The 26,620-nt window shown below is 45.2% G+C and overlaps 1 protein-coding gene across 1 annotated transcript; it reads left to right on the top strand.

Moving 5' to 3' along the window:
• Positions 1-1,134: 1,134 nt before the first annotated feature.
• Positions 1,135-25,788, top strand: LOC128841139 (aldo-keto reductase family 1 member B1-like). Its single transcript, XM_054035894.1, has 10 exons — positions 1,135-1,262; positions 6,138-6,305; positions 13,297-13,413; positions 15,049-15,126; positions 15,884-16,006; positions 19,536-19,642; positions 19,821-19,902; positions 20,544-20,627; positions 21,712-21,794; positions 25,183-25,788. The coding sequence occupies exons 1-10, from the start codon at positions 1,197-1,199 to the stop codon at positions 25,223-25,225; spliced, it is 951 nt and encodes a 316-aa protein (XP_053891869.1). The 5' UTR covers positions 1,135-1,196; the 3' UTR covers positions 25,226-25,788.
• Positions 25,789-26,620: the final 832 nt, after the last annotated feature.

Here is a 26,620-nt window from a genome sequence, read left to right as displayed (position 1 = left end):
CTGGGCCGGTCCGGGGGCCGGTGCTGGGCCGGGGGCCGGTCTGGCGGTGCTGGGCCGGGGGCCGGGGCAGGGCCGGGGGCTGGGCCGGCGGTGCTGGGCCGGGGGGTGCTGAGCCAGGGGCCGGCGGTGCTGGGCCGGGGGTGCTGAGCCGGGGGCCGGGCTGGCGGTGCTGAGCCGGGGGCCGGGCTGGCGGTCGGGCCAGGGGCCGGTGCTGAGCCGGCGGTGCTGGGCCGGGGGCTGGCGGTGCTGGGCTCGGGGCCGGGGGCCGGGCCGGCAGTGCTGGGCTGGGGGTGCTGAGCCGGGGGCCGGGCTGGCGGTGCTGGGCCCGGGCCGGGGGTGCTCAAATGTTCGCGGGAAGCAGGGGAGGGGGCGGAGTTGGGGTGGGGACTGTGGGGCGGGGGCAGGGCTGGGGCCCGTGGAGTGTCCTCTTTTTGGACACTCAAAATATGGTAACCCTAACGCTAGCTAGCCATGAGCAGGCCTCCCTCACTCCCTCCTCTAGTGCAGAACATGAATGATGGGTCACATTCCAGTTTCCACTTCATTTGTATTTTATCTGTATAGGGCTAGTGGGACGGAGATTCAAGGGATTAGACCCCAGTGTTGATGCTGCCTGCCCTCAGTGTTGCTGCGGGATTGGTGCATGCTCAGTCCTGATCCCACCCAACTTTTTTGTAGATGGCTACACACACTTCTCTCTGTGCCTTCCAAAATGGAAAGCTGGAGTCACACACTGTCTGGCCTTTGCAGGTCCCTGAAAGCTCTCTGTCCTCAGCAGAAAATAGCCCGCACTGCCTGCCCTTGAGGTTTGAGTGAACTGGGGGAGGGAGGAATCTGCAAGCTACTCTGTGTCGCTCTTTGCAGAAAACTCCAACAGGAGGGCTGGACCATGCAACAGTGGGGAGGCTGCAGGCAACTTAGGCAAGGTCTGTGCAGCACCTGCAGCTAATGTTGCAAGGAGAGACATGCCCCCAGCCTGCCCAGGCCAGCGTGCACTGAGCCGTGCACAGCTCAACGACGGTAGGCTCGGCTGCTCTCCCGGAGCCCTTCCCAATCCCTGCGCTCACCGCCCGCCGCAGCCGCTACTCAGAGACCAGCTGCTGGGGCGGGGCCAGTCTCTATAAAGAGGGTGGTTGCTTTTTTTTTTTTTTCTCCCTCTAGGGCCGCGATCCAGGAAGGGCCGAAGAGCTGGAGTCATGGGGACCTACCTGGAGCTGAACACTAAGGCAAAGATGCCCATCCTGGGGCTTGGCACCTGGAAGGTACAGTAATTGCAGAAGGTGGGATCTAGGGCATGGTACCAAGCGGTCACCAGCGCCTGCGCTCGGGTGCACTGCATCCGTCCCTCCTCGCTGCCTCTAGAACTGCTGATCTGTTTCTATCTGGTCCTCCCTTTGCAAAGTGTGTGCCCAAAACTGCCGGCCTCGGCTTGGCTTCTTGTTACAGGGCAGGCAGCCCCCGGCCCTTCCTGAGCACTGGGTAGTTCCTTTGCAAACGGTTTGATTTTCTTGCTGGCAAGATTTGCCGCCGCCCCCGCCATGGAAAGCGTCCTGTCCCCTGATGCGTCTGCAAGGCCTGGGATGCGGCTGTGGAGGGGGGGGGGTGTCTGTATGCGCTCAGTGTACTCACCCCCTGAATAGCTGTTGGCCATTATGTAACACATATACTGTGTCGCTGTGTGTCACGCTTCCATACCCAGCCTTTGCTGCGTCTGAGAGTAGCTATTAAAAGTTGTTGGGCACATGGTGCCTCTTGTGTAATTCATGCATCTTTTCAGGGGGAGAGGAAGGAGGGTAAAGGCTTCTTGCACTCCAAAATTTGACTAGGAAGTTGGCCTATTTAAAGAGGCACTGTGAATTTAAAAATAGTGTATTCTGGCCTAATTTCTTTGCCTCTCTTACAGTTAATTTCCCGTGTTTAAAAAATTGCATTTTAAAAATGCAGTTTCCTTGTCCCTGCCCAAGTTTCCGTTTACCACTTCTCTCTGGTTGGATGAAAACCGATTAAAAACGAAAGAAGTCAGTTTCACTTTTAGGCTCTTCTGCAATGTTTGGGTTTCAGACACTGCAAGAGAACCCTTTTTGTTTCAAAACAGCTGTTTTTATCAGCCTTTTCTTTCAAAAGTTTTCTATTGGCCTTAGATTTTTTTATTACTTGGTTTTTGAAAGAATATCACCTCAAGTCTCATGAAGTTTGTCCGTATCACTTTAAAAGTGAAATAACATACGAGGGTAGATTCTAGAAAACTCAGGGCAGGGACTGGACTGAAAGAATTATAATTTTAGTTAATACATCCAGGAGTTTAGATTTCTGGGTTCTGTTCCTAATTCTGACTTCAGACTTGGGTGTGACTTTGAGGAAAATGTTCATGCCTTGCTTTTTTTTGTCTGTAAAATGGATATTACTGACCTATTTTTACAAGGGTGTTGAGAGGATTAATGCTTATAAAGAGCATCCATCCTCTCTTGGAAAGTCCTACTGAAGCGCAAAGCAGTATTGCAATTATTATTCGAGATAGGGCAAATTTGTGACAGTGGATCTTGTTAAAATGTCATTAAACTTACTCATGGTTTCTGTCTGTGAAATCAGTATATGTTCCAAACAGATTTATAGGTAAACCGAGCTATTTTTACATTTTTTAAAAGCACTTTTCTATGTCAGCTTTGTGCAATGGTTTTGCTATCCATTGCTTGATATGCTGATCCCAATACTAAGTTAATGCAGGGCGGTGATCCAAAATTTTAATCTGTTTGGTATCTGTAAAGTAAGGTGTGTCTACATCGCCTGAGGTAGTGAGCCTGCCAGCCTGGGTTGGTTGACTGATTTGGGGTAGCAGGGCTAACGCTTTGAAGTTGCAGCTCAGGCTAGAGCCAGTACTTCTATATCCTGGGAAATTTCCCCAAACCTGGGAATTTGTGCGTAAAATGTTTCAACTTGGCAAATTGGGAATGTTCATTCAAAATATTTTATGCACAAATTCCCAGGTTTGGGGAAATTTCCCAGGATATAGAAGCACTGTAAAAAAAAAAAAACCTTTATCTGGGAATTTTTCACCAGATTTGGGAAATTTTTAGCGCTGGGTTGGGAAAAGTTGGCATCACAATATAGAAGCACTGGCTAGAGCCTGGGCTCTGAAGCCTAGGAAGGGGGGTTCATAGCCCAAACTCCAACCGGACTTGCAACTTCAAAGTGTATGCCATTGTAAGTATGCCTTATGACAGAGCTCTGCATTATGTGGTCCCACAAAGCTGACAGTGTCTCATACGCTCCTGTAAAATGCTATTTCAAACAGCATGCTATAGTGGAATAGAATAGGTGACTTGCTGAACAATATGTCATAGTGGCCACTGTGTCATAGGCGCCGACTCCATAGGTGCTCCAGGGCTGGAGCACCCACAGGGAAAAATTAGTGGGTGCTCTGCACCCACTGGCAGCCAAGCTCTCCTCCCCCCCCACCCCACCTCTTCCTCCCCTGAGCGCGCTGAGTCCCCACTTCTCCGCCTACCTCCCAGCTTCCCGCCCTGTGCTGGGAGGGAGGGGGAGGAGCGAGAACGTGGCGTGCTCAGGGGAGGAGGCAGGGCTGGGGCAGGGATTTGGGGAAGGAGTCGGAATAGGGGCAGGGAGGGGGCGCAGTTAGGGTGGGGACTTTGGGGCAGGGGCAGAGGGGGGGGTCGAGCATCCACCGGGGGGGAGCAGAAGTCAGCACCTATGCATTGTGTGTTCATATAAATAATTTCCTTATGTCTCTTTCTCCCCACGTCTTTCCCACTGGCCTTTTACAGGCTGAGGATCACATACTGCTCCTACACAGAGAACTTGCCTTATGCAGGCCCGAAGTGCTGGATATACCATAGCATAACCTGAAATCCAGTGTCTGCTTATTTTTACCTTTTGAGAGCATCAAGCCAGTGTTTTAGGTAAACGTGGTATTTCAAGCAATTTTTGACCAGCAGAATTGGAACAAAATCAAATAGCAGTCATCAGCAACAGCGGGATTTATGCAATACCTGAAAATGCAGGCGCTGATTTTTTTTTTTGCTTGAGCAAAATGTTCTCCTTCTAATTCTTTTGTCTAATACACACTGCAGACTCCGAAATCTAATATTGGTTCATAGATGTCAGTCAGTAGACTGGTCTACATCTTGTTGTCTAGTCATGTGCCCTGAGGGACAGAGCAGCAGCTCTGGTACTGTGGCAAGGTCCTGGTTTGCAACAGTTCAGATCACTTCCCATGGTTGGCAGGAAAATGGTCTTCTCAGGGGAAGCATTAAGCAATCTCCTCTGCATGCCCAAAGCGCCGGGGTTCAAGACAGTAGAACTGGTCATTGGTACCTAAGTGACTCCCCTGCTGTACTGTGAGATGAGTGCATTCTGAGGTGCGGAGGCTAGCTCTAAGAATCCTTGCTGGAAAAGCCCTCTTTTTTTTTTTTTTTTTTTTTGACCATGCTTTATGTAACATTAGAAATCGTCCTCCCCTCAGCAGTCTGTGCATCTGCCATATTACTTCTGGCTCCCTATTCTCTTTTCAGAGTGGTGATTGCACTCTTTTAGTGATCGGGACGCTTCTGCATCTCCCCAGCCTCCTCTCTTGTGGGATGCTTCCCTTTGTGATCATTAATACGTAGCTCTTCTATAGCGCTTCTTGTCCGTTGAGCTGAAAAGCTTTTACAAAGAAGGTGGTTATTAGTATCCTCACTTTACAGATGAGGAAACTGAGGGACAGAGAGGTCAAGTCATCTGCCCAGCATCACACAGAACTTAGGTCACCTGACTCTGTCCCTTGCGTTTCCCAATGCACCACACTGCCTCCCATAGGCTCAGATGGGATGCTGCTTCTGCTAGTGTGATAAGTGAAGATGGGGGAGAGCTCCCTTTTATGGACACCCAGCCAGCCAGTTAGCTATAAAATCCCAGTTAGTAGCTGTCCTCTACTTGCTTTACCTGTAAAGGGTTAAAGTCCATAGGTAAAAGGATGGGAGTGGCCAAAAGAGCCAATGGGAAGGCTAGAACTTTTTAAAATTGGGGAAAAAACTTCCCCTTTGTCTGTCTGCTCTCCGGAGAGAGGAGACAGGGCTGGAACTATACTGTAAAAAGCTTTGGGCCAGGTATGTAAACTCATCAGATCATACCTAGAAACTACTCATTTGAAACCCCAGATATGTAAGTAGATCAGGAAATGTCTAGGAAGACGTGATTAGGTTTATCTCTTTTATTTCTTTATGGCTTGTGGACTCCTCTGTGCTAACCCCAGGTGCTTTTGTGTTGCTTGTAACCTTTAAGCTGGACCTCAAGAAGCTATCTTGATGTTTAATCCTTGTAATTGTGTGTGTTTTTTTTTAAAAAACCTAGCAAAAAGCCTAAGTTCCAGATGTATTTTCTTTTTGTTTTTAATAAAATGTACCTTTTTTAAGAACAGGATTGAATTTTTGTATCCCTAAGAGGTTTGTCCGTGTGTTGTTTAATTAACTGGTGGCAACAGCTGATTTCCTTTTGTTTTCTTTCTAAGCTCTTCCCTGGGGGTGGGGGGTGAAAGGACTTGAGGGTACCCCACAGGAAGGAATTCCCAAGTGCGCCTTCCTGGGTTCCAAAAGAGTTTTTTGCACTTGGGTGGTGGCAGCATCTAACCATCCAAAGTCAGAGAAAAGCTGTAACCCTGGGAGTTTAATACAAGCCTGGAGTGGTCAGTTTTAATTTTTAAATCCTTGCAGGCCCCCTCCTTCTGCACTTGAAGTGCCAGAGTGGGGAATAAGCCTTGACATCTAGTTCCCAGTATAGCTTTTTTTCTTAGGACCACTTGAAGGGGGTGTTGCTAAAGAGCCCTCTCACATAGAAATAGCTCCTTGACAGCTATCCAGAGTAGGGTCATGGTGTGAGACAGCTTTGTTTTGCTAAACGATCCATGTAAGATGCAGGATGGATTGCTAGATGCATTATTGGATGCTGTCATTAAGTCAGATAATAAGTTACTAGACAACCACAGAGAGACATTTTTTGTTTTGATTGCAAGGTGCCCAGATGCCTGAAAGGTGAACACCATAGAAGAAATAAAGTTTATTGGGGTTTCTGAGCCTCTAGCCACCTGGGAAATGGGATATTTTAGAGTGTCTGTGGTTTTTTTAATTTATTATTTTGATTAGTCTCCACCAGGGAAAGTAAAGGATGCAGTGAAGGCTGCCATTGACATTGGATACCGCCACTTTGACTGTGCCTACGTGTACCAGAATGAGAATGAAGTAGGGGATGGGATCCAGCAGAAAATCAAAGAAGGGGTTGTAAAACGAGAGGACCTCTTTGTCGTCAGTAAGGTATGGTTCTGGCAGGAAGATCAAGGTCATGGGGCCGATTCAGTGAACCCAGGGTGTTGTAGAAAGATCAAACACCTCACTCCTTTCTGACTCTGTGGGATAAAGCAATTCAAGACATGGTACATTTCATCCTTGAGTTGTTTCCTAATTCACATGTTCATGTGGGATGGGTATAAAGGGCATGCACAGGGAAGAATAAAAGACATCTTGGATTCTCTCCTGTTTGGAGTGGCTCTTCTCTAGTGAACATACCAGCAATGGAGGTGGGAATACTGTGCCCTTCCAATGATTGAGGAAGGGACAACTGTTTTTGCCTGGCATGCTGAGCTTATAATGTAGAACGGGGTTGGCAACGTTCGGCACGCGGCTCTCCAGGGTAAGCACCCTGGCAGGCCGGGCCAGTTTTATTTACCTGCTGACGCGGCAGGTTCGGCCAATCGCGGCCCCCACTGGCCGCGGTTCGCTGTCCTGGCCCAATGAGGGCGGCGGGAAGCGGCGCGGGCGAGCGATGTGCTGGCCACGGCTTCTCACCGCCCCCATTGGGCCGGGACGGCGAACCGCAGCCAGTGGGGGCCGCGATCGGCCGAACCTGCCGCATCAGCAGGTAAATAAAACTGGCCCGGCCCTCCAGGGTGCTTACCCTGGCAAGCCGCGTGCCGAACGTTGCCGACCCCTGATGTAGACCTAGAGCTGGACCTAGGACCTAGAAGGGACCATCATGATCATCTAGTCTGATCGCCTGCACATTGCAGGCCACAGAACTTCACCCACTCACTCCTGTAATAGACCCCTAACCTCTCGCTGAGTTACTGAAGTCCTCAAATCATGGGAGGGCATTAGGGGCTACAAGATCTCTCTCTCTCTCTCCTCCCCCGCCCCCCCCTCCACACACCCTTCCAGTGCAACTTCCAGAGTGGGGGCAATGCGGCAAACTACCATTTGGGTCTCTTTCCATTTCTGCTGCTGGGGAAGGAGAGACCAGGTTGTGGCTTGCTGAGACTGACCTGTATTCAGAAAGGTATTTCAGTATTGCAACACTTAACTTTTGGGCACCTAGAAAATCACAGGAGCACACTGCAATTCACAAAGCCTGAGTGAAGTGCCTGGACTCCTGTGCAATGAATGGGGAGAAATGAACAGCTAAGAATGCAATTCACAAAAGCCATCCCGCTAGGTGGGGAGCCATTTAATCTAACCAATGGGAGATGTTGTTTGAGAGATGTCTGCTAAGCCCCGCCCCTCTCTCTGAAATAGGCACCAGTCTCTGCTAGTGATTGACAAATAGGAACTGCTCTCTTGATGTCAAGCACCTTAGGCAGTTAAACTGCTTCTTGTGAGAATGAATCAGGTGGGTGCCTAACACCAGACAAAGTGGTGATGCTATCCACTGTATGATTGCTAGTCCAGTGGGTTCAATTCTCCCCCACGGGCAGAGGATAATAATAGATTCAAACAGGGATCTCCCACCTCTCAGGAGGGTGGGCTAACCTTTGAACTATGGGACTTTTTTGTGTGCACACAAGAATGACTCTGTAGCATGGTCATTAAGTTGCACACTTGGGAGACCCAACGTCCAGTCGTTCTGCTCCAATTGCTTGTCCATTATTTATCTGCACATAAATTGTAATATAAAGAGCGAAGTCCATGCCATGGCGAGGGTGGAAGTCCAATGTAAAACTAGAGAACTCAAGAACAAATGGTGGACTGAGAAAGCACAAGAAGTCCAACATCTCGCGGACATCCAGAATACATGTGGTTTCTTTAGTGCCACCAAGGCTGTTTATGGGCTAATTTGCCATGGTATGAATCCCCTTCGCTCTAAGGACGGAACCACACTTTTGATGGACAACGAAGCCATCCATTCTCACTGGAAAGAACATTTTGAAGATCTCCTTAACCGTAATTCTGTGGTTGCAGATGAAGTCCTTGAGCAAATCCCTCAACCCATTTAGGGATGAGGTCGGAGACCCTCCCAATTTGTATGAGGTACACAAGCAGGTGAAGAACAAGACAGCAGGTCTAGATGGGATCCTCACTGAAATCTTTAAAGATGATGGACCAGAGCTAATTTGGCAGCTTTACCTGCTTATCCTTAAAATCTGGATAAAGGAGGAGATATCCAGTGAAATGAGGGATGCCCTGATTGCACTGCTCTACAGCCAAAATACTTCTGAAATAAATGTAGTCAAACTTTACTAATTCTGGGTCACTGAGAACAAAAATGATGCTTAAAATTGTTGATTGGCTCTAGTTTTCAAGATATGCTATTGGGTCAGTATATACGACCCTTGACTTGGGAATGGCGGAGGATAAGTGAGTTATAAAGGGAAGGGATCTCAATTTAAACCAGAAATTACTAAAATACATCTTTAACTGGATCTATGAATAAATCTATGATTGGGTTTGGACAGTACTTGCTTTTTAGGCAAAACAATGAATGATGCACTCTGAAGCTGGTATTGCGTCATACATGATATGGATTGCATCATGTTATTCCTAGTAGTCATGGATGATGCAATCATAATGAAGCTTACATCACTCTGCTGAACAAATTGCCCTATATCAGCTCTAGAAATCATAGTGTCGTGCTCTCTTATTTGTCAGTGTTTGATTTTGCAAAGGGACACATTTCTGTTTAGCCAAAGTGAGCAGAGATGCCTCGTACTTGTGTGAACAGTGCAGATAACTTCTGCTATGTTTGTGGTGAAGTGACTTTTGCATCACAAAAGCGCAATATAACCACTATGGTTAAGAAAGCCTATCTTTATTTTGGCTGCAAAATTGGAGAGCAGGACAAGAGGTGGGCCCCACACATATGCTGCAACACTTGTGCAACAAATCTTCGCCAGTGGTTGAACAGGAAAAGGAAATCTATGCCTCCAGTTGGGAAAGGTGTGTCAAAGAAGAAAAAGTGGACTGTGCATTATCCAAACATTCCATCAGCTATACGCCCAGTACCCCTCGGAGAAGGACTGCCGGTTCCTGATGCACCAGAATCATTCTCACTTGAGTCAGACGAGGAAGAGGATGAAACTTCTGGTCCTGAACCATCAATGTCACAGGACCCACATTTTCTCCCATCCTCCTCCTCTGAACCACACCTCATAACACAAGGTGAACTGAATGACCTTGTCAGGGATTTGGAACTACCCAAGAGGCAGGCAGATCTGTTGGGCTCCAGACTACAGCAGTGGAATCTCCTGGCAGGTGATGTGAGGGTTTCCATGTTCCGTGACCGTCAAAAGGATTTTATCCCATTCTTCTTCATGGAAGGTGATCTTGTAGCCTGCAACAACTTCGATGGTGTGATGGCAGCCCTCAACATCGTTCACGATCCAGATGAGTGGAGACTGTTCATTGTTTCATCGAAGACGAGTCTTAAAGCTGCAGACTGGATACACAAAGTACTGCTGTTTTCTCTGCGAATGGGATAGTCGGGCAAGAGATTCCCACTACATCAAGAAAGATTGGCCACTCTGACAGTCATTGGAGCCTGGGAGGAAAAGTTTTCAGCATCCACCACTTGTTGAATCACGGAAGACTTTGTTACCGCCCTTACACATCAAGCTGGGTCTGATGAAGAACTTTGTCAAGGCCATTGACAAAACACAAGCAGCTTTCAAGTACCTCCGTGGAAAATTTCCAAGGTTAAGTGAAGCTAAGATAAAGGAAGGTGTCTTTGTTGGTCCTCAGATTCGTGAACTTCGAGCTGATGCATTTGACCATGCACTGCGTGGCAAGGAAAAGACGGCATGGAAAGCCTTCCAGTTAGTGGCAATAAATTTTCTCGGAAACAACAAGGCAGACAACTACAGGTTGTTGGTGGAAAACCTCCTCAAGGCATCCAAAAGCCTTGGTTGCAACATGTCATTAAAGATACATTTTTTGCACTCTCATCTAGATTTTTTTTTTTCCACCGAACTGCGGAGCAGTGAGCGACGAGCATGGCAAGCGATTTCACCAGGACATTGCAACAATGGAGAAACGCTATCCGGGCAAATGGAGCCCATCAATGCTTGCAGACTATTGCTGGACAGTGACAAGAGATGCTCCATTTAATGAATACAAGAGACAAGCCAAGAAGCGCCGAGTAGACACTGAATAGGACTAAACTATGTACATAATAGTTTTTTGCCTTTTGTTTCATAATAAATTTTATTTATATAACCCTTCTGCTGATTTTTAAAGTGTTACATAAACAGAAAAAGTGAAATATTATCATGTAAAGCAACAATAAACACATGAAAAGACCTAGGTTTACAATTTATGATTAAAACTCTACTATCTACACAATATACATAGACCTAAAATGTAAAAACTGAAATATCTTAGAAACAGTAGCCAATCAATTGTTTTAATTGTCATATTTGAATTCAGCACACCAAAATACATAATAAATAGCACATTTTATCTCTGAAGCAGACGACTTCTCAAAAATTGTAGACCAGTGTTGTCACTCTCTTCAAGAAAGGGGATAAAGTGGTTTGTGGAAATTATCGTGGTATCTCCCTCCTAGCCATTGCAGGAAAAGTTCTGGTGCAGGTCCTTGCAACCCGCCTTCTGCCCCTGCAAGAAGAAATTTTACCGGAGTCACCGAGTGGTTTCTGACACGTCATGGAACTGTGGATATGATCTTCACAGCACGGCAGCTGCAAGAAAAGTGTTGGGAGCAAAACCCACCACTGTACATGGCTTTTATTGATCTAACTAAAGCCTTTGATTCAGTGAATTGCTGTGCCCTCTGGACTGTACTTTCTAAGATTGGATGTCCTGATAAATACATCAATGTCCTAAAATTGCTTCATGATAACATGAAAGTGACTGTTCTGAGCAGCATTGGCTCCCAGAGTGAACCTTTCAGAGTACAAACAGGAGTCAGACTGGGCTGTATCATCGCTCCAACCATGTTTGCAGTTTTTATTGCCATAATTCTTTACCTAATTGCTGGGAAGTTTACAGCTTGCATTGAAATCATTTACAGAATGGATGGAAAGCTGTTTGGTATGCTGATGACAATGCAATCTTTGCCCACTCTGAGAAAGATCTTCAAACTATCTTGAATGTGTCTGCCAATGCTTAAGCATGTCTTGGCTTCACTCTTAATATCAAGAAGACTAAAGTGCTCTATCAGCCCTCTCCAAATGTGGTATTACATGCCCCGTCTGTCAAAATCAATGGAGTGGTACTGGAGAATGTCCATCATTTCCTCTACCTTGGAAATCCTCTTTCATCAAAAGCAGATATTGATGCAGAAATTCACCTGAACTGTGCCAATGCAGCTTTTTCTCATTTACGGCACAGGGTTTTTGAAGATCATGATATTTGAACAGACACCAAGCTTCTTGTCTATCAAGCCATTATTCTCCCAACACTGTTGTATGGGTCTGAAACTTGGACAACCTATAGACACCACTTGAAAGTCCTTGAGAGGCACCATCAACGCCACCTTCGTAAGATTCTGAAGATGAAATGGGAAGACATGCACACCAATATTAGTGTGCTGGAAGAGGCAAAGACTACGAGTATCGAGGCAATGATCATCCATCAGCAATTCCGCTGGACTGGACACGTTGTCCAGATGCCAGACTCCCAAAACAGGTCCTATTCTCTCAGCTGAAAGAAGGGCACCATAACGTGGGTGGACAACGGAAGCATTATAAGGACTTGCTGAAGGACAATCTAAAAAAGTGTAATATTGACATTGACACTTGGGAGACACTTGTCCAGGATCGCTTAATATGGAGTGAAGCCCTACGTGACGGTCGCCTGCGTTTTGAACTTGCTCGCCGACAAGCTGAAGAGGACAAGAGGTGCAGGAGGAAGGAGAGACTGGTTTCCAGTCATGGTCAACAGCCTCCTGCTGAGCCTGAAAACATCTACCCTCATTGTAATAGAACTTGTGGTTCAAGGATTGGTCTTATTAGCCACCTGAGGACCCGTAACTCCCATGGAAGATGATCATACTCGGTAACGAGTGATCGCCCATCATTTATCTGGAGTGGAATAGCTTCCTTAGGGATTGCAGATCCACACCAGAATATCCCAAAGCTTGATGGTTAGAGCACTCTCCTGAAAGGTAAGACCTCTCTTCAAATCCTTTCTTCCCCTCTGCCTGAAGGGAGAATTGAACCTGGGTCCTCCACGTCCCAGGTGAGTGCCCCTTGATGAGATTTAGAATTATACCTGATCTGGTAGTGGGCCTTGGAAGATGCTTTCCGGATTGGGCCCAGCATGTGACTTAGGCAGACAAATTGCTATCTTCCCCTGGCTTGTGCATTGCTCTGGGACTTAGGTGGGAGAAAGGCATCCAGATGCAGGGTGTGGGGGCAGCAGTGAGCATGCCCAGAGGCAGAAACTTAGACACTTCGGGAACTTTTACCCTGAAAATGTAGGTGCCAATTGAGTTTAGGAGCCTGTTGGGTTTGGCAGGAGTTTCCTGGTTCCCAGTGGAGCCTAAAGCTGTGACTAAGGTGCCTTAGTACTTTTGTGAACCCAGGCCCATGTGACAATTCAAAAACCATGGGGGCCCAAATACATTTTTTGCACTGTATGTGTTTGAAACTATTCTTTATCTAGGCTCTTCAATAGGGGATCAAATCAGAAGGAGCCAAACTCATGCAGGAGGTTTTTCCCCATCTTCCTGCTTCTGGACACAGATGGCTGGAAAGCTTCATTACCTTGTAGCACTTAGTTTTCTCTCTCCCAATACTGTGTCTTGCAATAAGTGACTTTTTGTTGGTGCCTTAACTGGTGGAATTTTTTTACCATCTTAATCGGTCAGAACCCAGTTTTGTCAGGTAAATGCTACTGAAAATACTAGCATCAAGAAACTTTCCCTCTGTCTCTGCTCACAGATTGAGCCTGTAAATGGGGGTAATAGTATTCCTACACCTGCTTCTTGCAGGTGTGATATGACTTTGTCCTGTTTGGGAGAGCTTTGTAAGAGCGTTTGCTTGTGAGATCACTGCTTTGTTTGGTTTTTCTTTTGTAGCTGTGGTCCACATTCCATGAGAAATCTCTGGTGAAGGGAGCATGCCAGAAAACCCTTGATGCATTGAAACTGAATTACCTGGATCTGTATCTCATTCACTGGCCTTTAGGATTTAAGGTACTGTAGCGTTTAATACTTTTTTGTTTTTTCCTGACAGATTCTGGAGAAGCACTGTCCTCCTGGTAAGCTATCCTGTTACTGCCCCAACCCTCTTACCTTCAAGGAGGATACCTCCGGGGTATCTCAGCATCACTCTTTTTGTGCTGCTTATTCAGCTTTACTGTATGGGTGTGTGAACAAGCTTTCATCCGTGAAGCTGAGCATGCTGCTTCTGCCATGTTCCCTGCCCCTGTTGATCCAAGGAGAGATGAATCTCGGATCAAATCCAGGTCTCCCACTTGACAGGGCAGTTTATACCTTTAACCATTTGATTACCAATTCCTTCTGTACTGGTTTGTCTTCCTCTTTATGGGAAGGACAACTATATCCCTTTCTTCTTAACAATAAGTCTGGTTTTCTTTGTTGCTAGTAGCACTCTTAGGCCTTGTCTGCACTACCGGGGTAAGTCGACCTAAGTTACACTACTCCAGGTACATGAATAATGTAGCTGGAGTCAACGTAACTTAGGTTGACTTACTGCGGTGTCTACACCGCGTCTCCCATCAACTTACCTTACTCCTCTTGTTGCGGTGGAGAGAGCTCTTTACTAGACCCACTAAATTGAACCCCGCTGCGCTGATCTATTGATATTGTAGACATGGCCTTACTTAAGCAGCAGGCAATAAAATAAGCTCTTAATTTCTCTTTTCTCTGACACCCACCCCCTGCCCTTGGAATCCCCAAGCACAGTACAAACTTGTAGTTACCATCTGCCATAAGAGCCTTGTTGTTCTGTAATCCTTGGCGTTCAGAAGTGGCAACTTTCATTGTAAAGCCCATATGCAGATTAAAGATATGGTTGAAGCTGGTGATGTCTCACTTTGACTCTCTTGTCTTGGCTCTTCTTTTCTGTTAGAGCCTGATAAAAATACCTTCTCCTTGGTATTCTGTGCAACTCCCAAATGCACTCTCCAGTATCTTTTAACTGTTTTTTAGGATGGACAAAGCAGATGAAATGCGGCTGTGCTGGTATCACAGTTCTGCAGGCAGGCTGTAAAGGAGTCTAGACAAGGGAGCTTTTCATAGTAGCAAGAACATAGACAGTAATTTATGCACATAGTCCGTTCCATTGTCTTTCTCCCATTCCCTGCAATCTACACATAGTCTCCCACTGAAGGCCTGCAACAGCACACCATCACTCATGCAACAGATGTAATCAAATATAAATCTGGATTAATAAAGGAATGTCCCATTATGTACATAATGTATAGATTGCATGTACATAATGGGACAACGTGTAAAAACTGTGTGCTTTGCTACACCCATTGGGAATAGATCTATAACCCCGTTGTACTTGTACTATGGTGGGTCACTGTTCTATTTTGCTGGATCTATCACTGACCTGCAGACCAGCCACAGAATTAACCATATTTATTGGGGTGGATTCTCTGGCTGGAATGATGAATGTGTAGCATGAGGAAGGGAGACCTTGCCAGATTGAACAACTTAAATAGGAGTTACTATTCCTCTTCTTTTGCCCTAAGAGTTTGGGCTACTATACAGAATGAGAGTTCAGTTTGACTTCCCAAGAATTCTAGTCTTTCAGCAGAAAATTCAACAGAATATTTCAGACTTTCTGTCTTGCATTGACAGGCTGGAGAGCAGCTGTTTCCTGCGGATGAGAAAGGCATGGTCTTGCCCAGTGACACAAATATTCTGGACACTTGGGAGGTGAGTCTTATTGCAGTGTGAGATTCATTTTGGCTCTGATTTAGATTATCTTTTTATATTTGATTTCTCTGCAAAGAATTTATAATTCATTCAAAATTATTTGTAAATACCTTCATTCTTGGTTTGCACATCACTTAGAATTCTATGTAAATATTCCAAAATTTGCACTGTATATTTATGTAAGTCAGATGATACTTTTGTTCCCTGACTGGCTGCCTTGGGTAACTTAGCTCACAGGAAATGAGAATGTAAATTTTCAGTTGATTCAGCTTCAAACTTTGAAAACCTTCTTTGCTAGAATACTAACAAACATGCAGTGTGTCAGGACATAGTCAAAGTAAATTCGCTGAAATTTTAACATTTTGCTGAAAATCCTCAGCTCTGCTTATTACTTGCAGAAGTAAAAGGAGAATTGTAGGTTTATATACTACCCACAATCTTGAGGATAGTCCATTATTGTGCCAGTGTTGGGTTATTTGACATAGGTCTCTTCTAACTCACTCATATGATTAATAAAGATGCATAAAAACCTCACAGCCAGAAAAGAAATCTCAGAGAAGCACTGTTCTCTCTGCATCCCTTTTCCCTAGTGGATCCTTTTCCCTGGTGGACTCCAGAACATATGTGATGAGTCCAACTAAGTGTCCCATCACTGGTTATCGTCAAAGAAATATACCATATTGGCAGCAAGAATGCCTTATTTAGGCCCTACCTTGTGTATCTGGTTACATAGACTCAGATTCTCTTGTCCCCTTAGGCTATGGAAGAGCTGGTGGATGCAGGTCTAGTGAAAGCCATTGGAATCTCCAACTTTAACCATGAACAGATTGAAAGAATCTTGAACAAGCCTGGGTTAAAATACAGGCCTGCCAACAACCAGGTAAGCTGCTTAAAGGCAACAGCTCAGTGTCTCTGGGATCATGAGGATCTGATCATGTCAGTTCTTTTACAGTGGGGAGGTAAGGAGTGGGCAAATAGAGTAGGCATAGAATGCATTTTCAGTCCTTCTAGAATTCTGAAGGGGTGCTTGAGGGAGTGAATGTTAATAAATACGTAGCTCTTAGTGATTTCCTGATGAAAAGCACTAAATGCTTTGCGACAGAGGTAAGTATCATTATCTTCATTTTACAGTGGGGAAACGGGGGCACAGAGTGGGGAAGTGTGCCTAGTTCATGTTAATGTAGTCTGCTTGAAATGGGACTACCTCAATGCGAACTCGGTACCTTTTTAGTTCTCGCCACCAGGGCAGTTATAGCGCAGCACGTTAGCATGCTGTACAATTTACACCCCTTGTAGTCATCACTGCTGTCATGTAGACAACCCCTAAGAAAGCTAAGAGCACCATCCTGCAAGGGGCTGAGTGAGAACCTTCCATTCCCATTGACTTCAGAGGATGCTGCCAGGCTTAAGCCATACGTGAGAGAATAAAAGTGTTTAACAGAAACATCTTGCCTATACTTCAGCTACTAGCTACAGTGGGGGTCGGCAACCTTTGGCACGCGGCTCGCTAGGGTAAGCATCCTGGCGTGCCGGGCTGGTTTGTTTACCTGCCACGTCCACAGGTTCGGCTGATCGCGGCTCCAACTGTCTGCGATTTGCTGCTCCGGGCCAATGGTGGCAGCGGGAAGAGGCGCGGGCTGAGGTATGTGCTGGCTGCCGCTTCCCGCTGCCCCCATTGGCCCAGAGCAGCAAATCACGGCCAGTGGGAGCTGCGATTGGCCGAACTTGCAGACGTGGCAGGTAAACAAACTGGCCCAGTCCGCCAGGGTTTTTACCCTGGCGAGCCGCGTGCCAAAGGTTGCCAACCCCTGAGCTACAGTATAATGTGGGGGGTGGGGGGGTTAAATAATGGCTGTGTTAGGAAAAATAACTGATTTGCTTGATTGGTCTGTTTTTAAAATCTCAAATACAAAATAAGGAGATTGTGATTATTACCTTTCTCTGGTACCGTGGTATAAATGATCCAAGTTCAATAATGGTTCTCTTATCAAAGGAACAAAAGGGAGGGTTACTTTAATGCCTAAGTGAAAATGGAGAACAAAATCTGAACCTCATTCTTGTATTTTGTTAGTAATAGTAATTATAATATTTCAAAATCAATATATGCCTCCTTCCTATGGATGTTGAAAGTGTATCTCACCATTCAGTTAAATTAATTTTCTTTCAAACAAAGATAGTAGTGGGTCGGCAGGTCAAATAATGACTTTTTTTAGTTAAAGTTTTTCATTGTAAAAGCAACTTTGTTATTTAGCATTTGTTTTTGTTTTTTTGTAAAAGTTGGAAATCAAGGAATTGGCATCCTGTGGTCTTTTGCTCATAAATTAGAGCTCCTGTCCAGCTAACAGAGCAAAGACTAATATTTTTGGCATATTTCTAGTTCAATACAAAATATTTTAGAATAGCTCTTTGGGGGGGGGCAGGGGATGTTAAATTGAAATTTGTATAACATAGAACTTAGAGTGGTAGGGAGAGGGAAGGCCAAAGGAATACTGTATTTAACTGAAAGGACGATAGTGTGGATTCATTTATTGCATAGACCGCCACATGTCAGAGGGGAAAAAAGCTCCATTTCAAATGCTGCCCCTCTTTATATATTCATTTGATTAAGAAGTACAGCAGTTGGGTGTTGATACTCCTTGGCCTACATAACATCTTCTGGAGCAATTTGTTTTACAAGACAAACTGGAAACCTGTTTAATACAAGCTAGAAATAATTCTGATGGGTGTCTGTTCCCAAGAATAGATGTGTAGTGCATGCATAGCCCAATGATCCATAAAATCTAGAGGATGAAATTCCCACTCAGTTATTTGCAGATATTTTCAAACATTCTTCTGTAAACACACATGAACCATTCTATCTGCAATTCATTTTGGAAAAAATCCTAATTTTAATCTTTGATGGAAGGTCTTTTCCTTTAACCCCAATACTCGCTCATATGTTTTATACAGGGTTTAGCAATTGTTTAAAGTAGTTTCTATTTATTCTATTAGGCCAGGGGTTCCCAAACTTGGTTCACGGCTTGTTCAGGGTAAGCCCTGGCAGGCCGCGAGACACTTTGTTTACCTGAGCGTCTGCAGGTACAGCCGCTCGCAGCTCCGAGTGGCTGCGGTTCCAGCCAATGGAAAGGGGCACCTTCATTATAGACTGTACGAGTAGCTGGATTTCTGCATGCTGAGGAAACAAAATAGCTATGCGGCACCTATCCAGCTGAACCCAGCCGAAAGCTGCGCGGTGACTAATATTCCAAACTATTTTAGGAGTTTTGGGAAACGGCCACATGATCATCTCCTAACAGCAATGCAGCTAGAACCATAAATAAAACTGCAGGCTGCAGTTCCGTGCCGTGCACTGCTGTCTTGGTCCACCTGCCAGCAGCATGAGATTTCAAGGCCTTCGGTCTGAAAGCAACAATCCAGATGGTTTGAATGACAGACAGGACAGGCTCAATTAAACAAGGTTAGGCTCCCCAATATGTAGGTAGCCTGAAAATCCCTTCAATTATCCAAAGCCTCAATTGTCCAAACTGAGCCAGTGCCCCATGACTTTGTGATAATCCTGGTTGTATTGTGGGTTGTACTGCAGTAGCTTACCAGAATGTGGGTCCAACATTAAGGGTTCTGTAGTCTTTTCTCTGCTCTGCGTGGTGTGCAGATGATCCCATTAAAACTAATGGTAGGCACACACATGTATTGTCTGGAAAAGAAATTCCATAACAGACAACAATTTAAAATTTTGTTCAGTAGTTACATTTTGGTTGAATAGGGCCACTTTCAACAAGAGCACTCATGTACAGCAGTAACCAGTATTGAAACTTCCCTATAAATTAGTTGATTGACATGTACCTTACCCTTTAACATCAAAACAATTTTACGTTATTCTAAAGTAATGGTCTGGAACACTGCAGTTCATAGTATTGATGCTACAGTAGTTTCCAAAATATTTGTATCTTTAATTAGGGAAGCTAAACAAGAAAACTTTAAATTGGAAGAAATAGCCCTAGTCATTTGAATTTCACTTCAACTAGATTACTCTGATTTTATGCTATACTTTTGGATATGACCTTTATTGTCCTACTTCAGTTGTATAATTCTGAGGCTGACTATTTTGTAAATCTTTGGAGAACAAAGTTGATAATTAAAACATAAGTGAGGTATGCTCCCCCCCTCCCCTCCCCTGCCTTGCAATATCCTGTAATAACTGAAACCCAACAGATAAAACACAAAACTAAGAAAATTTCATAAAATACCAAACAACTACAAGTTGCGTAACATACACAGAGTGTATAATTAATCACAACTTTCCAACCTACTAAAGATATTTCCTGTAAGTGGAATAGGAAATGATCCCTGGAACACAGCAGCATTAGTGCAGTCTGCCTCTGAGTAAATTTATGTCCTTGTGCTCGCAGATTGAGTGCCACCCATACCTTACCCAGGAAAAGCTGATTAAGTATTGCCAATCCAAAGGAATCTCTGTCACAGCATACAGTCCCCTCGGATCTCCTGACAGGCCATGGTAAGAAGAATGCTTTTCAGCCTAACTTGCCTGATAGTGACAATGTGAATGTTGAACTTGAAACTCTGAGGCAAGTTGAACAAGTAAGGCAGTTGTAATGGGTACATGTTTCTGTTAGTATGTAGAGTCATCTTATGAAAACTTGCCACCATTTACTTTCCATCTCTTGCTTTTACAGGGCTAAACCAGAGGACCCTTCCCTCATGGATGACCCCAAGATTAAGGAGATTGCAGCCAAGCACAACAAAACCCCAGCTCAGGTATCTGTGCCCAGCAAAGTGAGGTCGCTGCATGATACTTGCTGCTTCCTTTGTAATGTATCCTCTTGTTTCAGCATTCTAATCTTGTGTAGACTCCGCATCCTTTGCAATCTGATTCCATTTTTAAAATCTCATTGTAAGGGTAAGGAATTAATGATCACCAGGTATTTGGATAACCGAGGAAAGGGAAACATCCAGCTTTCACCTGGCCACCACTGTTCAACTCATTGCAGTTCAATAATCAGGGGGTAGCCGTGTTAGTCTGTATCTACAAAAACAACAAGAAGTCTGGTGGCACCTTAAAGACTAACCGATTTATTTGGGCATAAGCTTTTGTGGGTAAAAACCTCACTTTGGATGCAAGTGAGGTTTTTACTCACGAAAGCTTATGCCCAAATAAATCTGTTAGTCTTTAAGGTGCCACCAGACTCCTTGTTGTTTTTGCAGTTCAATAAGTGTCAGCTTGGTCTTAAGTACTGCAATGATGAAAAGAGGAGCATTAGAAATAGTGGTTCTGATAAATTGCATCTTAGTGTGTTTTGAATCTTAGCTCTAATAGTATTGTTTGTTTAGAACAGGAGGTTTTGGTCTCTTACTGGTGATGAATGACTTGCAAGTAACACTGCTGTTCTATTATGTAGGTTCTGATCCGGTTTCATATCCAGAGAAATGTGATTGTGATTCCCAAGTCTGTTACACAGCATCGTATTGAAGAAAACTTTAAGGTAAGATTGCAAATAACATTCAGGTTGGCTTTGAAGTATAGTAACTAGCTGGAGTCCAACTGCTTATGTGGAAGGTAGCCATACTTTCTCACTCTTCCCAGGTTACCCTGAAAAGGAGGTGGAAGGTTCTTTAGTACCTTTATATATAGTATAATGAAGGTTAAACTAACACTCAGGATTAAGGGCAAAAGTGAGCAGAACTGGTTTAAAAATAAATGCACAAAGTGACTGTTCAGGGTCCTAGTTAGTGTTTCCTTTCTCTTGTGTGCTGAACAACCAGCAAGTAAAGCTTGCCTAATACCTGAGTGGAGTCATGTGCCACAAAAACTGAGTATACAAAGCAGTGTCAAGAAAATAGCTTTCCTCTACTCAGATCCAGTCTCTGATATCATATATTCCACACACAATCTCTCTCTCTCTCCCTCCACAATTTGTCATATAATTGTTCTTAATTCAGTGGTACTTTACTGAATTACCAGTGAATTAAAAACACTTTTTGATTATTTGCTAAATTAAACAAGTTCTGAGAACCTACACATTGGATTAACTAGAACTAGGGTGACCAGATGTCCTGGTTTTATAGGGACAGTCCTGATTTTTGGGTCCCTTTTTTTTTTTTTTTTTTTTTTTTAAATATATAAGCTCCTATTACCCCTCACCCTCTGTCACGATTTTTCACACTTGCCATCTGGTTACCCTAACTGGACCACTGAATTTTTCAAGCATTGTATTCTTAACAGGCCAGTAAAACGTATTACCCATACTCAGAGGCGTTAGCTGTCAATGAATATGAACAAAAGAGCAGGATGAATGTGTAGCTAATTATTGTAACAGTTCACAAAAGCTTTCAGTATAGCTGACGTGTCTATCACTTCAGTTTACACCTTTCTCTACCAGTAGACTGCAGCTGTCCAAAGGGAAATACTTTAGTTGTACAAAGCAATCATTGCTTTTAACCAGCACCAGTTTTTCAGGTCAAGTTGGGAGTGTTTATGAAGCTTTTCTTTCAGTCTTGTGAATCTGTGATCACGCAAGTCTTGACTACACTGTTTGAAAAGCTAACTAAAAGTTTTTCTCTTGTCAGGTGTTTGACTTTGAATTGACTAAAGAGGAGATGGAAACCATCCTCACCTTTAATAGGAACTGGAGAGCCTGTGCATTCACCATGTAGGTGACAATGTTTGAAAACACTGAGTGCTAAGTATTCTATGCAGATTGCTTAAAACAATATCCAGGAAGTGAGTGTGTGTGTGTGTGTGTGTGTGATTAAAAAAAAAAAAAAAAAAAAAAAAAACCTCTGCAAACTGAAATTTGCCTAAGATCTGTCTGACAAACAGGTCTGTCCAAAACTTTTTTTTTTTTTCCTTCCCAGGAAGGTTTTAACATCTTCACAGTGATAAACATGTGGCCTTGTTTTTAATACCTACATTTGATTTAAACTCAGTTATTTATCAAGAAGTAAGACCCTAAACACAGTAGTTCTTAGTATCTAGTTCTAAAGCTAGCTCTGACATGGGACTGTATCTGTGATATTGATTGAGCCTTTTAACTATCTGCCTCATGCTTTGTCAGTAGAATGGAGATACCTACCTCTCTGGAGTTTAGCATGCTAAATACTTAATTCCAATGGAGAATTAAGGAATTAAATTGCCTGTGGAAGCCCTAAAACTTGAGATGCATTGATCAGCTTCTGTGCTGTCAGTTGAGTTTTCAGTCCACATTATAAAATGAAATAATTTTAAATTGATTTTTAATACCTGCCAAGATGAAACCAGTAATTAGTGTTCTTCCATCCAAATAGATCTGCATTCCTACTTAGCTGTGCATGAACATATCCCTGCTCATCATGATGATTCAAAATTATCCCTTTGTTCCCTTTTGCTTAATGGATGAGAGGAAATCAGGCAGTCCTGATTATCTGTTGCTGGGGTGTAGTGGGGGATTTTGTTTAGTTGGTTTGTTTATTTGTTTCTTTTCAACTACGTTTTTTTTTTTTTTTTTTGAGTGGGAAGTCTCAGACTTTAGGCAATCCCAGAATCAGAGTCATAGGCGTGCGCAGCCCATTTCATTGGGGTGTGCACTCACGGAGCCCCACCCTGCCCTAGCCCTGCCCCCATCCACTCCCTCCAACCCCCCCTGCTCCTTGTCCCCTGACTACCACCTCCTAGGACCCCTGCCCTTAACTGCCCCCCAGAACCCCTCCGCCATCTAAGCCTCCTTGCTCTTGTCCCCTGACTGCCCCCCTAGGACCCAACCCCCTACCTGTCCCCTGACTGCCCCGACCCTTATCCACAGCCCTGCCCCTAGACAGACCCCCAGGACTGCCACGCCTATCCAACCGCTCCCCAACCCCTGACCCATACAATCCCCTCTGCTCCCTGCCTCCCCTAACCCCTCTCCAACCCCTGCCTCCTGACAGCCCTCCCAGAACTCCTGACTCATCCAACCCCCCCAGCTCCTTGTCCCCTGACCACCATCTCCAAAGACCCCCTCCCCCCCAGGACCTTCCTTGCTCCCTGTCCCCTGACTGCTCTGACCCCTATCCACCCCCTGACCCCTGGCAGACCATGGGACTCCCATGCCCCATCCAACCCCCCCCTGCTCCCTGACTGCCCCCTCCAGAGACCCCCTGCCCCTAACCATCCCCCCAGGATCCCACTCCCTATCCAACCCACCCTGTCCCCTGACTGCCCCCACTCCTTATCCAACCCCCCTGACCCTGGACCTCTTACCATGAGATGAGGGTCCTAGCCTCTCTGCGGAGCCAAACACTGCCCCGCAGAAGCATGTTGCTGCAGCCCCAGCTCCACAGGTGGGATGGGAGACAGGGGCTCTGGCCAGCTCCACACAGAGTGGGGTCAGGGCTTCAGCCCTGCAACTTTTGCCACTAAGGTGGCTGGGACTCCCGAGACGGGGTCTTCAACCCCACATCTTCTGTCAGGGTCCAGGGCTATTCCTCCCTGTCCCAGTGTGGCTCCTCCGCCCTCCCTTCCCCCCCAGTGCAGCTCCTGCCAGGGTCCGGGCTTCTTTCCCTTCCCCTCCCCTCCCCTCCCCCCCAGTGCAGCTCCTGCCGGGATCTGGGCTTCTCCCCCCAGTGCAGCTCCTGCTCGGGTCCGGGCTTCTCCCCACCACTCCCACCCCCCAGTGCAGCTCCTGCCGGGCTTCTCCTCCACCCCCACTCCCTCCCCCCACGTGGCTCCAGCCCCGTCTGGGGCTTCTCTTCCCCCACCCCCGCATGGCTCCTGCCGGTATCTGGAGCTTCTCCCACTGCACCCAGCCCTAGCCTAACTGGGCTCCCGTGGGTCACCTGCTGTGGCCGCAGTGGAGCCTGGCTGGCAGGGAGCAGCCATACACGTGGACGCCATGGCCACCAGCCCAAGAGGTGCGGGGCAGCCCTAGGCAAGCAGGGGCTGGCTGTGCTGCTGCTGATAGCCCCGCACTCCCGCCCACACCTAACCCTAAGGCTTTTTTTTTACTTTTTGTGTGAGACTCACTCGGCCCCTGCCGGAGCAGGGAGGCAGGAAGCAGTTGATTTGAGCCTGCCCGGCAAACAGCTGAGGAGGGGACGGGGGAGGAGCAGCCTTCCCAGCCGGAGCTCAGGGCATTAGGGTGTGCCGGGGCACACCCCGTGTGCATGTCTATGCAGAGTGCTCTCACTCTTCTGTCGCACTCTGAAATGATCTCTGGAACGGAGTGTGTTAAAGGGTGCTGTCCTAAATGGACAGTAACCCTGTTTCAAATCAAGTGTCAAACAGAGCTCTGAGTAAGGTTGTTTTAGCCTAAACAATAGTGGTGTTTTTGTTGTTTTGCCTTGGGTGAATTTAAAATAGCTCAGATACTTATTACTAATGTCCCATCTGAAGAACAGGTCAATGATGTAACTAAGCTTAAATTTTCAAAACTGAGTGAAAGTTTTTTGGGGTCTTTTGGGTTTTTTGTAAATAGAATTCTAACACAATAACAAATTTAGCAAGCAATCTTGCATTTGTCTGTATGAAATTAAAGAGACTGCAATATAGAGAAATTAACACAATATTAGGAGTTAAATTCCCAAATCCTGAGCCTGGCTGTCCAGCTTATTTGTCACATACAATTCACTTGATCTCTCTGCCAGACTTTCCCCCCCCCCATCTTTAAAATATGGACATGATCTCATTAGGGATATTGAGTGTTGAAGTTTGAAGTGTTTAGTATGAAGTATTAATACTTCTATACAGATCATAGCACCTTGCAATATCAAGCTCAGACATCAAAACTGATTGTTCAAAAATCTAAAAACTTGTCATTTGAATGACACAGCACAAATGTAAACACTTAATCTAAAAAGCATTCAGATCTCCCTGCCTGTGACCTCTCAATGCCTAAATGCAAAGGCGTTGGGGAAGTTTGTGTATAAACTGGATATGTTTGAGGCTGGTAGGAACTTAATGCCAGTGCGGACTGCTTGTGCACCATTCAGACCCTTCTTGTCGGTCCAAAAAAAGGCACCAATGCCAACATGAGTAGTAGTTAATTCCGATTTCAGAATAACCTTTCTTCTGTTTCTTTTCCTCAGGTGCACAAATCACAAGGACTATCCTTTCAAAGCTGAGTATTAAAGCTGGTGGTGTCTTGCCATGCTTCCTGACCCCTGGCAGTGGTTCACTTCTGCTGTTTCCTCTGACTTGTTCATTTGTCCCAATAGCTGTCTTTCACACTGAAGCTATCCTTCTGTAGCCAAAATAGAAGTACAGTGTATGTGCTCAAAGGAAATTTTACAAGGAGTCTGAAGAACAAAACACTGAATATAATTTTGACCTCCTTATTACGTGGGAGTGTTTTTTGCCAAGATGTCTGGCTGAGATTGGCTCAAGTTGAACAGAAAATACAGTAGTTCAAATTCTCTGTTCACACTGTTTCACAACAGGTTGTAATGTGATTGAGATTAGTCTCTGCTCCCAGCTGGAAGGGTTAGACTGCTTTCATTTGGAAGAGGCAATTCTGAAGCCTTGTCTGTTAAATTCCTGTTTTTTTGGAACACTCCTTTACCTTTCACTCCAGGTTGAAGTGCCAGTTGACTTCTGAGTATGGACATTTGCTACCTGTGCAGCTCTCCCAAACAATGGCGCTTTTTTGGCAATATAAATCTGTTCTTCGCTTGTAATAAAACGTTGTCTAGTTATTACGTGTAATGAGATTATTTCAGCATTGCCGTGACAGTAGTTCTGCAGCTGCCCCTTTGTGTGCAGCTGTCTCCAGCCCTCAAACGAGACTAGAAAATCATTCTTAGTGTCTAATCACAGAAAGCTCACTTCCCTGTCATACTAACTTCTTATGCAGAACCTGCTATCCTGGTTATCCTGCAGCTTTTGTGGTACTGATGCAAAAACACATGAGTACTGTGCATTAGGATGGCCAGTACAAAGGTTACACCAAAGGCTTACTGAGCTACAAAAAGCAGTCTTCAGCCTTTCTTAAATAACCAAACTAAAAGATGGTGTGCAAAAACACCTACATTAAGAATCCGCAAATCAGATAAATTGCAATAACCATAAAGCCACCACTTCAATGATATGCATTTTCCTATACTTTGAAATTCATCAGCTGCATTTATACTTCAGGCCACATTTTAGGATCCTCACAACTAAGGTATTTTTAGCACACATTAGTGATGACTGAAGGGGCTAGTGCCAGTACAGAGCTTAATATGTGCATAATTACAGCACTTGCCACTGAGGCTAGTCAAAAATGGTCTGGCAAATTATTTTTGACAGAAAATTGGGTTTCTAGAAGAGAAGAATGGCCATAGTGGGTCAGACCAATGGTCCATCTAGCCCAGTATCCTGTCTTCTAACAGTGGGCGCTGCTGGATGCTTCAGAGGGAATGAACAGAGCAGGGCAATTTCAAGTGATCCACCCCCTGTTGTCCAGACCAGCTTCTGGCAGTCAGAGGCTTAAGGACACCCAGAGCATGGGGTTGCATCCCTCACCATTTTGGCTAAGAGCTGTTGATG

The sequence above is a fragment of the Malaclemys terrapin genome, chromosome 1 (genome assembly GCF_027887155.1).
Source record: "Malaclemys terrapin pileata isolate rMalTer1 chromosome 1, rMalTer1.hap1, whole genome shotgun sequence".
NCBI lineage: Eukaryota > Metazoa > Chordata > Testudines > Emydidae > Malaclemys > Malaclemys terrapin.
Note: the sequence above shows the minus strand (reverse complement) of the source record. Positions and strands in the feature narration are given on the sequence as shown.